At 34.4% G+C, this 15,253-nt stretch overlaps 1 protein-coding gene across 1 annotated transcript; it reads left to right on the top strand.

Moving 5' to 3' along the window:
- The first annotated feature begins 13,339 nt into the window (after nucleotides 1-13,339).
- LOC107942901 (pollen-specific protein-like At4g18596) lies at nucleotides 13,340-13,985 on the top strand. The gene is made up of 2 exons (XM_016876633.2): nucleotides 13,340-13,548; nucleotides 13,658-13,985. The coding sequence occupies exons 1-2, from the start codon at nucleotides 13,377-13,379 to the stop codon at nucleotides 13,837-13,839; spliced, it is 354 nt and encodes a 117-aa protein (XP_016732122.2). The 5' UTR covers nucleotides 13,340-13,376; the 3' UTR covers nucleotides 13,840-13,985.
- The last annotated feature ends 1,268 nt before the right edge of the window (nucleotides 13,986-15,253 follow it).

Raw genomic sequence — 15,253 nt, 5'->3', positions numbered from 1 at the left:
GGGAGGAAGAGGCTAAAGAATTCCTTAAATTCTTAAAGCACAGTGAATACAGTGTGGTAGAACAGTTGCACAAACAACCAGCTCACATATCTGTACTAGCTTTGCTCTTGAGTTCGTAAGTACATTGAAACGCATTAATGAAAGTGTTGAATGAAACATATGTGGCCAATGATATCTTTGTCAACAAATTAGATCGGTTGGTTAGCAATATAAGTGCTAATAACTTCATCTTCTTCAATGACGATGAAATACCACCTGGAAGTATGGGGTCCACTAAAGCTTTGCACATTACTACCCGATACAAAGGGTACACCTTACTTGGGGTACTGATTGATAATGGATCAGCGTTAAATGTACTACCTTGTCCACACTTAACAAGTTGCCAGTGGATAGCTCGCATATGAAGTCGTGCAAGAATATAGTGAGGGCATTTGATGGCACTGAGAGGAAGGTTATGGGGAGAATTGAAATACCCTTATTAATTGGTCTAACTACCTATGAGGTAGACTTCCTTGTGATAGACATCAAACCTTCCTACAATTGTTTGTTAGGAAGGCCATGGATACATTCGGCAGGGGCTGTACCTTCGTCACTACATCAACAACTGAAGTTGATGTCAGAGGGTAGATTGGTGAAGATAAATGTCAAAGAGGATATTATTATGGCCGTAACCAGTAATACGCCGTACTTGGAGACAAATGATGAGGCAGATGAATGTTCTTTCTGATGTTTGGAGTTTGTGAATGCCACATTTATGACCGAGGGGAGTAGAATGACGGTGCCAAAAATGTCCAAGGCTACAAGAATGGGTCTACAGTTGATGGTAGGAAGAGGAGCCCGACCGGGAAAAGGACTGGGGAGACATCTTCAATGAAAAGTTGAGGTTCCAATGTTGAATGATAAGTATGATAATTTTGGCTTAGGGTACAAGCCAAATACAGGACAAAGAATGAAGGAGATAGAGAAGAGGCAAAAAAGAAGAAAGGCACATATAAGTGGGGAGGAAATCAAGTGGGAACTGATGATATTCCCTCACTTATCCAAAATTTTTGTGTCAGGTGGGATTATCCATTCCGAGCGAAAGACGCCAATAAGAGAAAGTATTGAAGAAATGATTCATATCAATGCCATAGACACGGCTGAAAGAAGGACCTTGTTAGAAATCCGCCCTTATGAACTTGAGAGCGAGCTAAATAATTGGACTGCGGAAGAAATCTTTGTAGTCTTTAGAGCTTATTCAGATTAATATTCAGAACATTCTCATATTTTTTAGCCTAAAAATGATAGGAATTCCTTTGTGAAATGGGCTCATGTCTGAACGTTATTATTCTAATAAAATACATCTTTGTATTTATTTTAAGCAAGTATTCTTTTATTCTTTCATTTGTTTGAGATTGTCTTCCAAATTGTTCTTTCATTATATTTATAATCATATTGTACAAATGATTATTCATAAATTCATATATTCTTTGTATTTCTTTGGTACCCACCGTAGGTCCCCGGATATCAATGACATGAGTGACGCTGCTACAAACTCAGAATTTCCTTTTGAGCAAGACATGTGTTTAGAAGGATCGCATGACTTTGAAGATGACGTAGGCTGTGGTTTTATCTCCAGACTTGTTGAAGATGGTAGAACATGGGGAGAAAAGAATCCTACCTCACAAGGAGTCAATAGAAATTATGAGCTTAGAAGAGAGAAAAGAAGTGAGTATTAGAACTGGCATTACCATAGAGACGAGGCGAGACCTAATTAAGTTACTCTAAGAATTCAAAGATGTCTTCTCATGGTCATACCGAGATATGCCGGGATTAAGCACTGACATCGTAGTGCATCACCTTCCTATAAGAGAGGATTGCAAGCCAGTACAGTAGAAACTCCGAAGGATGAGGCTGATATTGTGCTAAAAATAAAGGAGGAAGTCAAAAAGCAGTTTGATGCTAGGTTCTGACAGGCGATCAAGTACTCCAAATGGGTAGCCAATATTGTCTCGGCCCCTAAAAAGATGGGAAAGTAAGAATGCGCATGGATTATAGGGACCTGACCAAGGCCAGCCCAAAAGATAATTTCCCATTGCCTCATGTTGACACTCTGGTGGATAATACAGTAGGCTACTCTCTGTTTTCCTTTATGGCCGACTTCTCTCGATACAATCAGATAAAAATGCATCCTGAAGATATGGGAAAGACCACATTCATCACCTTGTGGGGAACGTTTTGCTATAAGGTGATGCCGTTTGGTTTAAAGAATGCTGGGGCAACATATCAAAGAGCCATGGTAGCTTTGTTTCATGACATGATGCACAAAGAAATCGAGGTTTACGTTGACAATATGATTGTAAAATCCAGGACGGAAAAAGAACATGTGTAGGTCCTGAGAAAGTTGTTCTTAAGACTGAGAAAGTTTCAGCTCAAGCTTAACCCAACGAAATGCACTTTCGGAGCTAGGTCAAGAAAATTGTTGGGTTTTATAGTCAGTGAAAAAAGAATCGAGATCGACCCAGATAAGGTCAAGGCGATACGAGATTTACCTCCGCCATGTACTCAGAAGGAAGTTTCGAAGTTTCTTAGGGAGGTTGAACTACATTGCTCGGTTCATTTCACAACTAACTGAGAAATATGACCCCATTTCCGTCTTTTGAAGAAACATAATCCAGGTGAGTGGGACGAAGAATGCCAGGAAGCTTTTGACAGGGTAAAACAGTACTTGTCCAATACTCCAGTACTGTCGTCACCTAGCCCCGATAGGCCACTGATACTGTATTTAACGGTGTTTGACAATTCCATGGGATGTGTGCTAGGCCAACATGATGAGACAGGAAAGAAAGAAAGGGCAATATACTATCTCAGTAAAAAAATTACTGATTATGAAATGAGATACTCTCCTGTTGAGAAATTGTGTTGTGCTTTGATCTGGATGACTCGGAGACTGAGGCAGTATATGTTGTACCATACGACTTGGCTAATTTCAAAATTAGACCCTTTAAAGTATATGATAGAGGCGACTACTTTGAATGGGAGGATGGCCAGATGGCAGATTTTGCTTTCCGATTTTGACATAGTCTATGTGAGTCAAAAGGCCATTAAAGGGAGTGCAATAGCTGACTTCCTAGCTAGTAGAGCCTTGGAGGATTATGAACCCTTGAATTTTGATTTCCCAAATGAGGACTTGATGTATGTGGCAGTCATTGAAGAAAATTCCCAAGTGGGTCACATTTGGAAACTAAACTTTGATGGAGCCTCGAATGCTGTGGGCCATGGAATTGGGGCAGTCTTGGTATCCCCAAACGGTGATCATTATCTGTAGCGACCTAAAAACTTTGGGCACGGGCGCTAATTGAAGTGATTATTGAAAATTTGAAATAGTATCTCGATTTTATTTGAAAAAGGAGTCGCCACCGATCTTTTTTCTAGGTGTGATCGGACACCTAACAAATTCTTTTTTTTTTTAAAAAGAAAAATTATTTTTCAAATTTTTCTAAAAAAGAGGTAATTTTAGGTCTACGTGAAAATCCAGAGAAAATTAGAGTTCAGGAGTCGGTTATGTGCGAGGAAGGTATTAGCACCCTCGCGACGCCCAAAATTGGTATCTCATTAAACGCACGTTGTCTTAATTTTCAAAAATACGAGTTCAATTTAATATTTACATATTATTGTACCATATACATTTTTAAAGACAAATTTTTGATAATTTATCGATAATTACAAAAATACATATTTTATTTCAAAACACGAGAATTTTTAAGTTTTTCAATTTTTTAAAAGGGCGTCCCGAATTTAACACGAGCCAAATATATTCACCCAACATAGCGATGAAAATATATAGCTTAATATTAAATCGATTCGTTCCCTTATTTATGAAAATTAAAATTAATGAAATTAAATAAAATTAAATACAAAATATATAAAAAAATGTTTAAAAAAAACCTAAGACGAAATATAAAAAAATAATTAAAAAACATGAATATTAAATATGAAATGTCATAAAAATATGTAAATTAAATTTAAAGTAGGTAGAAAAAGAAATTACCGAAAGGCCCGAAAATACGAGCTCAATCAAAAGTGATACACAACTCGGGCTTCTTTTTTTCTTTTTTCCTTTCCTTTTTTTCTCTTTTTTCTTTTTTTGGACTAGGCTGGACTGTTTGCGCTGGGCCTGAGGGTCTGCTGGGCCTGCTGCTGCACTGGGTCGCGTTGCTGGACTGGGTCTACAGGTGGGCCTGCGCTACTAGGCTGCTGCTTTGGGCTTGCCTGTTGTGGCCCCCTTTTTTTCTGCTTTGGGCCTTCTCTTTTTTTAGTTTGGGCTATTTTTTTTTGTGTTGCTTTTTTCTTTTTTTTGGCTTAATTTCTTTTTTTTTGATTGGGCTGTTAGGTTTGGGTTGTGGGTCGCGGGTCGAGTCGGGTCGACCCGACTATTTTAAAATAATTTTATTTTCTCTTTTTTTCTTTTTCTTTTTTCTTCTTCTTCTTCTTCCTCAAACCCTAGTTGCGCCGTCGCCTCCTTCACGCCACCGCTGCACTACCGTCGCTCCTCCTCTCTCTTCCTTTCTTTCCTCTTCCTCTTTCTCCTCTTTCTTTTTGCTGCTGAATTTTTTTTGAAACTTTCTTTTTCTTTTTTTTTTGATTTGTGGGTGTTCCAATTTTTGGGGTTAAAACCCATTTTTATGCTGATTTCTTTGCTTCTTTTTGCAGGTGGCAGGTTGCTAGGGAGAAGGGAGGCCATACCCTAGGTCGGTGGCCGGAAATCGCAGGGATTAGGTGCGCAAATCACGTTTGGCTGCCAGAAGGACCAGATTGCAAATGTAGCAAAACTTATAGGGTCAAAACATAATTTTAAGAAAATTTAGGGCTTAAAATGTAATTTTAAAAAGTTGATGGGCCAAAATGTAATTTCAAAATAGTTTAGGGTTTAAAATATAATTTTAGGAAAATTTATGGGTCAAAATGCAATTTTTTATTTTTTTGTATTTTTTTGAATTTTTTTAAAAAGCACGAATATCGAGCCGGACAAAATTCGGTGATTACATTATCCTTTTACTTGCAAATTAGATTTTGATTGCACAAACAACATGGCAGAATATGAAGCATGCATCATGGGCATTCGTGCAGCTATAGAGCGAGAAATAAAAGTATTAGAGGCATATGGGGATTCAGCATTGGTGATATACCAACTCAAAGGTGAATGGGAAACGAGAGATCCCAAATTAATCAGTTATCGAAAACTGGTTCTCGAGTTGATTAAAGAGTTTGATGACATTACTTTCTGTTATCTCCCACAAGATGAAAACCAGATGGCTGACGCGTTGGCTACTCTAGCCTCCATTATTAAAGTAAACATCCAAGAGGACATGAAGCCTATTCGGATGAGCATCTATGAAACCCCAGCTCATTGTTGCAATATTGAAGAAGGAGAAAATGATGATAGCCCTTGGTATCAAAATATATTACGATATGTGAAGAATCTTAAGTATCCTGATAAGACAGTTGAGAATGATAAGAGGACTCTGAGAAGACTAGTCATTGGTTATGTCTTAGATGGGGAGATCTTATATAAAAGAGGGAAGGATCAGGTATTATTAAGATTTGTGGGCGTTGTGGAGGCTAAAAAATCTTGGAAGAGGTCCATGAGGGTATTTGCGGAACGCATGCCAGTGGTTTCACAATGGCTAGACAGATTATGAGTTTTGGGTACTACTGGTCCACTATAGAAGGAGATTGCATCAGTTATGCTAAGAAGTGCCATAAATGCCAAATTTATGGAGATAAAATGCATACGCCTCCTTCGCCTCTTCATGTTATGACTTCTCCATAGCCTTTTTCCATGTAGAATATGGATGTCATTGGCCCAATATTGTCGAAGGCTTCTAGTGGGCATCATTTCATCTTTGTGGTTATTGATTACTTTACCAAGTGGGTGGAAGCCACTTCGTATGCTAATGTCACAAAGTCAGCAGTCGACAAGTTCTTGAAAAAGGAGATCATATGTCGATATGGAATGCCCGAAAGAATCATATCTGGCAATGCGTTGAATTTGAACAACAACTTAATAGCGGAGGTCTGCAGTCAATTTAAGATCAAACACCATAATTCGTCACCGTATCGCCCAAAAATAAATGGGGCAGTGGAAGCTGCCAATAAGAATATCAAGAAAATTGTGGGGAAAATGATTGAGACTTATAAGGACTGACATGAGAAATTACCATTTGCCCTCCTTGCTTATCGAGCATTAATCAGGACTTCCACCGGGGCAACGCCTTTCTCCTTAGCTTATAGTATGGAGGCAGTGTTACCTATTGAAGTCGAAATCCCTTCTCTCCGGGTGTTGGCTGAACTAAAGTTGGATGAAGTAGAATGGGTCCAGTCTCGATACGATCAATTGAACTTAATAGAGGGAAAAAGGTTAAAAGCTATTCAACACTGTCAGATGTATCAAAGGCGAATGATGCGGGCCTACAACAAAAAGGTTCGTCCAAGAGAATTCCACGAGAGGGGACCTAGTATTGAAAAAGATCCTTCCTATACAAAAGGATTTTAGAGGGAAATGGATGCCAAATTGGGAATGTTCATATGTTGTAAAGAAGGTCTTTTCCGGAGGAGCTTTAATCTTGAGTGAGATTGATGGTAAAAAAACTTGCCAAACCCTATAAACTCAGATGCAGTCAAGAGGTACTTTACCTAAAAGGAGAAGGGATCAAGGTGAAAACCCGCAAAGGGCGCTTTGAGTCCTTTAAAAAAAAGGAGAAAATGAGAGGCCAAGGTGAAAACCCACAAAGGGCGCCTTGAGACCAAAGGGGATTTGAGTTGAAAACCCGAAAAGGGCGGCTCAGATTTTGATTAAGATGGGACATGAGGTGATCAGAGTAACTCAAAATTTTGATTGGGGCATGTGGTGATCTTGCTATGCTTGAATTAACAGGAAAGGGGTATGCTATGTTTGGGGCATCAACAGAGTACTGTAGATCTCTTAAACACATGTCTTCAGAAAGTTTATACAGAGAAGCTTAAGCTGCGATATCTGGGGCACCTAGTCTTCATACTATTTATATTGAACTTGTTTTTTATATTGAACTTGTTGTCCCTAGAATACTTTATTCTTTGTTGTTCTTGGAATACTTTATTCTTTTCAAGATACTTGTTCTCAATCAGTTCCCTTTTTATTTTTTATTTTTATATACATCCTTCTTGATAATTCATTCACTTTGAGCTATGCTCCAGATCAATTTTATTCCTATCCAGTGTTATAATCTTTTGCAAGCATGTTGCATTAGAATAATGATTAATGGACTAATAAAACTTTCACAATGGAAGTTTTGCATATTACTATAGAAGTTTCTAAATAATACAGTAACCTAAAATAGGACTATTGTTTAGAATACACCAAGTTTAAAGGTTAAAATATTGGAGAAGGAAAAGTCTAAATTAAGACTATCTCTTTGGATTTTGTTGTCAAAAGTATTGATTGAACAAAATGATAAGATGTCATGTTGGTGATAAAGCTTCAATCATCAAGCAATAAGAAGGGGTTTCCTTGGAGAAGAGAATCATTCATTTGTGCATAGGCATTTGGTATGACACCCTAGAAATGGTGTAAAGGACCAAAGAGTTTCACATTCTATATCCTTGAATTGCGATAGGAGAAGATTGAGGAAAAACTAGATTTTTCTACCCTTGGGTTACAACGGGAGAAAGATGGTACAAATTTTGTATCCTAGTGGATTGAACTTTGAAGTTTATAGTGGGGCAATTTGATTAAGTGTTTTTTGAGATGTCGGCCGAGCAAGAAGGCGTTATCACACATCAAGGATAAGACATTGATAAACTTCTAGCAATGATAACCTAAGCGACAAAGAAAGATCATTATAAAAAATGACATTCTGCATTCATGTAAACATCATTCATACATGTCTAGTTAGGAGCATTTGATTCATTTTGATCATGACATCCTAATCATTAGGCATAATTAAGGTCATAAAATGGATTATACAGGTTATGTTCCTAGAACAGATCTTTGAAACCATAAACCCTATACCACTGAAGTTGTAGTGGAGTGGATTGAAGAAGGCGGTGAATCTTATCTTCCCAAAGAAGTAGGGAAACAGATTTAAGCCACCAGTCCTATCTCCCTGAGCAACAGTGGATTAGGTTGAAGATTGTAGATCCTGTCTCCCTAAGCAGTAGTGGAGCAGATCGAAGATGGTGAATCTTATCTTCCCAAGGTAGTAGGGAAGCAGATTTAAGCCACCAGTCCTATCTCCCTAAGCAGCAGTGGAGTAGGTTGAAAAATGTAGATCCCGTCTCCCTAAGCAGTAGTGGAGTAGATCAAAGGCGAACCTTATCTTTCCAAGGTAGTAGGGAAGTAGATTTAAGCCACTAGTCCTATCTCCCTGAGTAGCAGTGGAGTAGATCGAAGATAGTAGATCTTGTCTTCCTGTATTGGCAGCGAAGTAGATCGAGGATAGCAGATCTTGCCTTCTTGTATTGACAGCGAAGCAGATTGAAGAAGACGGTGGATCTTATCTTTCCAAGGTAGTAGGGAAGCAGATTTAAACCACCAGTCCTATCTTCCGGAGCAGTAGTTGAGAAGATCGAAGACAGTAAATTTTACTTCCCTGGCATTGCAGTGGAATGGATTAAAGCTGAAGTGGAGTGGATTAAAGCTGAATACAGCAAATCCTATCTCCTTGGCGTTGCAAAGGAATAGATTAAAGCTGAAGGCAGCGAATTTTATTTCCCTGTCGTTGTAGCGGAGCAGATTAAAGTTGAAGGCAACGAATCTCATCTCATTGGTATTAAAATTGACCAAAGCAAAGTCTCATCGCCCTGAAGTTGCAATGGGGTAGGTTGAAAGAAGTGAGCCTTGGGTCAGAAAAAGGCCACTTGAAGAAGCACCAAAAGTTAAGAGTTGGCTAAACCAGGCAAAATTTGCCTTTCTTTCTTTGTTTTGTTCCCGTTGCACGACAATGAGCAAAGAGAGGCAGCTGTAATAAGCCAATTTTGGCCTGGGCTTAATCCAAAAATAAACCAAATAAAAACCCAAAAAAAAGTCCAAATAACAAATAAAATAGCAGCCCAATCAAAAACCCAATACCAGGCCCAAACTATAAACCCCAAACAACCCAACTAAACCCAAATCACTAACCCTAGCCCAAAACAAAAGAAAAAACAAGAAACCCTAAGCAAAAAAAAAATCAACCACCGCCTCAACAGTAGCCAAACAGCAGCTGCCGCACGTCGCCCTTCGCTCCGCCTTATCCGCATGTGCCGCCACGTGTTTACCTGCAAAATGGACTAGGAGAGTCCAAGAACAACACAAATAGTGTAAAAGTAGAAAAAATAGGAAATTTCGGGCTATAAAAAGGCCCTGAATTTATGTATTTTAACACTCACGAATGAATCAAAGAAAAGTGGAAAAAATCAATTCAAGTGTAGACCTTTTTCAAAGGTAGTAGTTTTTTTCGGTCTATTTATTTATTAATTTATTTTTTTATATTTTTTATTTTGAAAGAAAACCAAATACAAAGGATAAAAATAATACCTTTATGGCGGAGGAGGTGCCGATTCCGATGAAAATCGGTGTTTTTTAAAGCCGGAGCCATGGCCGGATTCTGGAAAAGTTTGAAAGGGTGAGAGAGAGTTTGAAAGAAAGTTGTTTTGTTTTGTTTTTTTCAAAATGAAGGAATAGTGGGGATTTTATTTTTTTTTTGGTATTTATAGCTTACCCAAAACGGCGCCGTTTTGGGTTGAAGGGTAAGCACAAAAACGGTGTCGTTTTGTTAATGGCCCGTCCGACCCGACCCGATTTGTGGGAGATCCGCGTGTTTTTAAAGCCAAAGGGGCTATTTGAGCGAATGGTCCTTCCGCTTTTGTGGCGCAATTTAATTAAACCCTATTTCATTATTATTATTTTTTTAAAATTTCACCCTATAATTTTTGTATCATTTTATTTTGGCACTTTTTTCAACGCTGCGTATAAAGGCCAGGGGTATTTCCTCAATCAGTCCTTGTTGTTTTATACGTGTTGTAATCAGGCCCTCGTCAGTTTTTTATATATGCTTTAAATCAATGCCCTTAAATATCATTTAGTTTCAATTAAATCCTTCGTTCACTTAGCCTCACTATTTTAAAGTTTTTTTTTCATCATTATCAGACTTTTTTTTATCATTGTAATTATTAATATTATCATTATTGTTGTTGTTATTACTTATTTTTTAATTTCATCTTTTAAATCACTAATTTATTTAACGTTAGCCTTTTAAAATTTAGATTTTTTTTGTTTTATTCTTATTTTGAGTTTTATTATTATCCTTTTTAGCTATTTTATGTATTATTTTAAATTTCTCTTTATTATTCCTTTATTTCAAAATTTTCATATGTTTTAAAAAAATTGTTATGAAAGTTATTTACTTTTAAATGATCGTGTATATTATTCATTGAAATTTGTTTTGTATGTTATTTACCTTAAATTGTTGCATTATTTACTTTAAAATTGTATTATATATTATTTCCTTGCGTCTTCTTTGATTAATTGAGATAATATGTGCTATTATGAGTGTCAATTGCTCATTCGTATTTTAATTTGTTGTTATTCATCAATGCAAATATAGACTTATGATTTGCCTTCCATATTACCTAAATTTCTACTCCCAAGTCTGTCAAATTTTCTTTAAAAATGTTGTGTGATAAGATTTGCAATGCATGGTATTTGGGATGACGAGAAATCGTGCCCTAACTTACGGGGTTTCAGTCTTCTCGTCAAACCTCAATAATTAGACATTTTAAAAATTTCAAAACTCACGGTTTTTTAATAAAATTAAAAGCAAGTTTTATATCATATTTGGAACTCCGAGAAGTTGTGCCTTAACTTATGAGGTCTCGATTTTATCGTTGAATTAAGATGACCAAACATTTTCAGATTTCAAAAAAATGAAATTTTGATAAATTTTTTTCAAGGGTTAGGTTATTCTCAAGGATTCAAATGTTGTGTCCTAACTTACGGGATATGGCACTTTGTCGCCTTGGGACGAGGAAAACTTTTCTACATTCATTCAAAAAAAATTTTCAAGTATTATTTTTAAAAGTGGCATTAATAAAAAGGGGAATCGTTTTTAAACTTTTTAAATTTTCGACGTTCGACTTTAAGACATTAAACAATCAATTCCGTACCAATTTTGGGCGTTACGAGGGTGCTAATTCTTCCTCGTACGTAACTGACTCCCGAACCCATTTTTCTTAAAACTCGTAGACCAAAATCATTTTTAAGGTGACTCGATCACACCTCAATAAAAGATCGGTGGCAACTCCCAATTTTCATTTTTAAGTCGACAACTAATTTTTGTTTTAAAAAATGGTTTCGACACCATTAATTTAAGTTATTTGCCTTAATAATTTTAAAATTTATATATAAAAAATTATTTATATATTAATATCTTTATTAAGAAAGTACAAATTAAACTATAAGTATGTATTAAAAATAACTAAAAATTTAAAAATATTAATTTATATATATAAATTTCAAAATTTATATATGAAAAAAATTATTTATATATTAATATTTTTTATTAAGAAAGTACAAATTATACTATAAGTATGTATTAAAAATAACTAAAAATTAAGCATAATAACTTATTTGGCCCTCCAACTTTACAAAAAAGTCATTTTAGTCTTTTATTTAATTGTTCACATTTTTTAGCCCTTAAACTTATGTGTTTTATCAAATCACGCATGTGGTAGTCCATATGTAAATCACATTAACAAAGTTAAAGGACGTTAACTTTTGTATCCATTTTGAATTAATTTGACAAAAAAAATATAAGTTTAAAGACTAAAAGAGACAAATACATAAATTAATACGATAATTATGTACTCGTATCACTTTCATAATTATAGATTTGTGTCATGTATTAATTATGTACTTTTCTCATGTCGTGTTCATTATTATCAAGTCTACAATTTAGTATAAATTTGATTGGAGCTAAATCAATAATGTTATTATTTTATAAACATTATATCTAATCAGAGAGGGTTGATGTCTCCAGCTAAGGAGCACTTTGTTAAGTTTGAAGTTTGAGCTTAAAAAAATCCGAGCTTGAGTAAGCCAGATCCAAACCCGCCCAAGCCCACCCGTCCAAACCCGCCCAAGCCCACCCGTTCGCTATAATTTAATATATTACATTTAATATCTAATTTACATTTAGCCTAAGACTATCATTTATTAATTTTAATATTTTTTGTATAGAAATATTATGTATAAATTTATTTATCATATTATTAATAAAATTTGTAAAATATTATTTTAATTAGTTATAAAAATATATTTGAAAACCATCGTACGGGGAGAAAAAATAATAAAGAAAAACAAAAGGTAATTTTATCTTAAACTAAATTCAAAAGTCAAAAAAAAAGTTGGATCTAAGAGTTTGTGCATTAGAGAACTCATTTAGGTATGGGCAAATTTACTTTTCTAAGCCTATAATTTCAATAAATTGGCAACTATTGTGAATTTCATTATGTTAAATTCTACTACTAGTCCTTGTACTTTGTAACAGTTGTGGATTTAATCCCTATCTTTTTATTTAGTCATTTTTAGTCATTTACTTTTCTAAATTTAAAATTTTAGTCATCTTTAAGCAATAACTATTAAATTCATCAAGTTCTGTTGTTTCTAAAATTTGATGCACCAAACATATTATCATATGTGTAATGTCAAGTTTGCTTATTAACGACGGTCATTTGCGTCAAATATGAAGTTTTAAAATTCAAATTGTATAGAGATTTAAAATGATCCAATTGGAGAATATGGATTAAATCTACAACTACATGCATAGTACAAGATCAGCAATTGACTTTAAATAAACGAATTTAACTGCTACGTTTTGGGTCAAGACTACAATTTTGAATTTTAAAAAGTACAGGGACTAAAATTGACCAAATGAAAATATAAGAACTAATAACAGAATTTAAACTTTAATTTATTATATATTATTTTCCTTTGTTAACTGCTTAATTATTAAAAAAATTTAACAATTTTTGAACGCATTGTAAGTTGTGACAATTATATTTTTATTTGGAATTCTAATTAATTTATAAGTACAAATATTAGACATACTTTTATTTTATTTTATAAAAAAAATGGGAATGATAAAATTTAAAATGAAAATTTCTTACTCTTTTAAAATTTTTCTTGTTTTATAATGTCTTTTTAAGAAAAATGGTTGAAAAAAATTAAGAAAGAGAAAGGAGCAGGAGTCTCCCTCTCCTAGCTTCGACAAACCAAATCCCTAAAAATAGATAGGTTGAATAACAACCCTATCCCAGAAAAAGTAAAAATCTCTTTATAAATTTACCCTTTTTAGCAAGTTTGAAAATTCAAGAAAGAAATGGCAAAAGCTTCTCTGATCATCCTTGTTTCTTTGGCTATCTGCATGTCGTCTTCACTAAGCCTTGTTAATGGAGCAGCATCCGATGCAAACAAGTTCACCGTCCTAGGTCATGTTTATTGTGATACTTGTCGTGTTGAATTTGAGACTAGCCTAAGTGAACCTCTCCCTGGTATATAATCTAGTTAATGCATTTTTTTTAACAGCCTCTTCTTCTTCTTTTTTGTTATAAATAATTCAAATAAGGTTAATAAAAGGTTTTAAATATGTATAACTGGCAGGTGCAGCAGTGAAATTGGAATGTAAGAATCGTACGGATGAAAAAATTACTTTTCAAAGCCCAGAAATAACAACTGATAATTTAGGAGACTACAAAATTGAAGTGACAGGGGATTATGAGGACTCAGACTGTGATGTCACCTTGGTGAAGAGTCCCCGAGCAGATTGTAATGATCCCACATAAGCGTGGAGGAAAGCCAGGGTGGTTCTCACCGCGTTGGATGGTGTTACTGGCCAAATTCGCTTTGCCAACAATCTTGGGTTTAAAAAGAAAGATGCTGTTCCAGGTTGTAAAAAAGTTCTAACAGACATGGGTTATTTTGAGCTTAAGGATGAACTTGGAAGCGAATTCGTGTGACAACTTATGCAAATTTATAGTACGTATTTATTCTGACTTTTTCTCGTGTAATCAGAATTCAACCCTCAATTAAAACAACATCCAAACCGTATTAACCTTTTTTTCAACCATTAATACTCTAGGATTTATAAAGAATCCTCTAAGATTGAGAAAACTGGAATAAATAATTTTGGTAATGCTTTAAAGGTAAAATTTAAGAATGGTTGCTAATTTATAAGTATCAAGTATAAATATAATCGATAAAAAATTATACAAGACATAAATGTGAATAAAAATAGTGTGATCCAATAAACTAAATAAAAAAACATAATTGGAATTGAAATAAGGGAATAAATTATATTAAAATCTTCTTAAAAAGTATAGATTTTAGGTATCAATAAAATAGTGTCACGCCATTAATTTTTAAAGTTGTTTACATTCATTTAAATTTAATATCTTCTCCAACTTAATTTAACTTTAATTAAATTACCTAAAATAATTACTTTTTTAATTATAAATAAACATCTTTTCTTCTTTTACAAATTTTAATCATTTTGTTTTTTTTTCCATAAGTTAATATTTCTTTTATTTTTGTGCAACCAATTTTTTTAAAAAAATAGTAATTTTTATGCAATTTTTCCATGTCATTGACACAGAATTTTGATATTTTTTTTACCATGAACCCCGAGCCTTAAACTCGAACCATAAACCTTAAGCCTTGAATCCCAATCTATGAGGTTCAAGGTTTGGATTTGAGATTTAAGATTTAGGGTTTGTGTTTGGGGTTTAAGGGTCAAGTTTAGAATTCAAGGGTTTGAAGTTTGGGGTTCAGGTTTAATGTTCAAGGATTTGGGGTTATGAGTTATGGGTTATGAGTTCAGGGTTGCTGGTTTAGTGTTTTGGGTTTTAGGTTTTGAGTTCAGGGTTCGAGATCCTAGATTTAAGGTTCAAGGTTTTGGTTTGGGTTTAAGGTAAAAAAATTACCAAAATTATGTGTCAATCACATGAAAGAAATTATTGAAATGTTATTAAATAATTGGAAAGAGACCATAAATAATGTGGTGGGAAGGATCTATAAAATAATTTCTCTATGGATGATTGTATAATAATAATTTTATATCTTTAAAATTTGATGATATGATAAAATTTTATTGGTGCCTAAAACTCTTAGTTTTTAGGATCATCCTTATTCCCTTCAAATAATTAAAAAACGAAACTTTTATTTAATTATTTAATGAAATATATAATATTATAAATAAAA

This window comes from Gossypium hirsutum, chromosome D05 (genome assembly GCF_007990345.1).
Source record: "Gossypium hirsutum isolate 1008001.06 chromosome D05, Gossypium_hirsutum_v2.1, whole genome shotgun sequence".
Classification (NCBI taxonomy): domain Eukaryota; kingdom Viridiplantae; phylum Streptophyta; class Magnoliopsida; order Malvales; family Malvaceae; genus Gossypium; species Gossypium hirsutum.
This window is presented reverse-complemented; position numbering and strand designations above follow the sequence as displayed.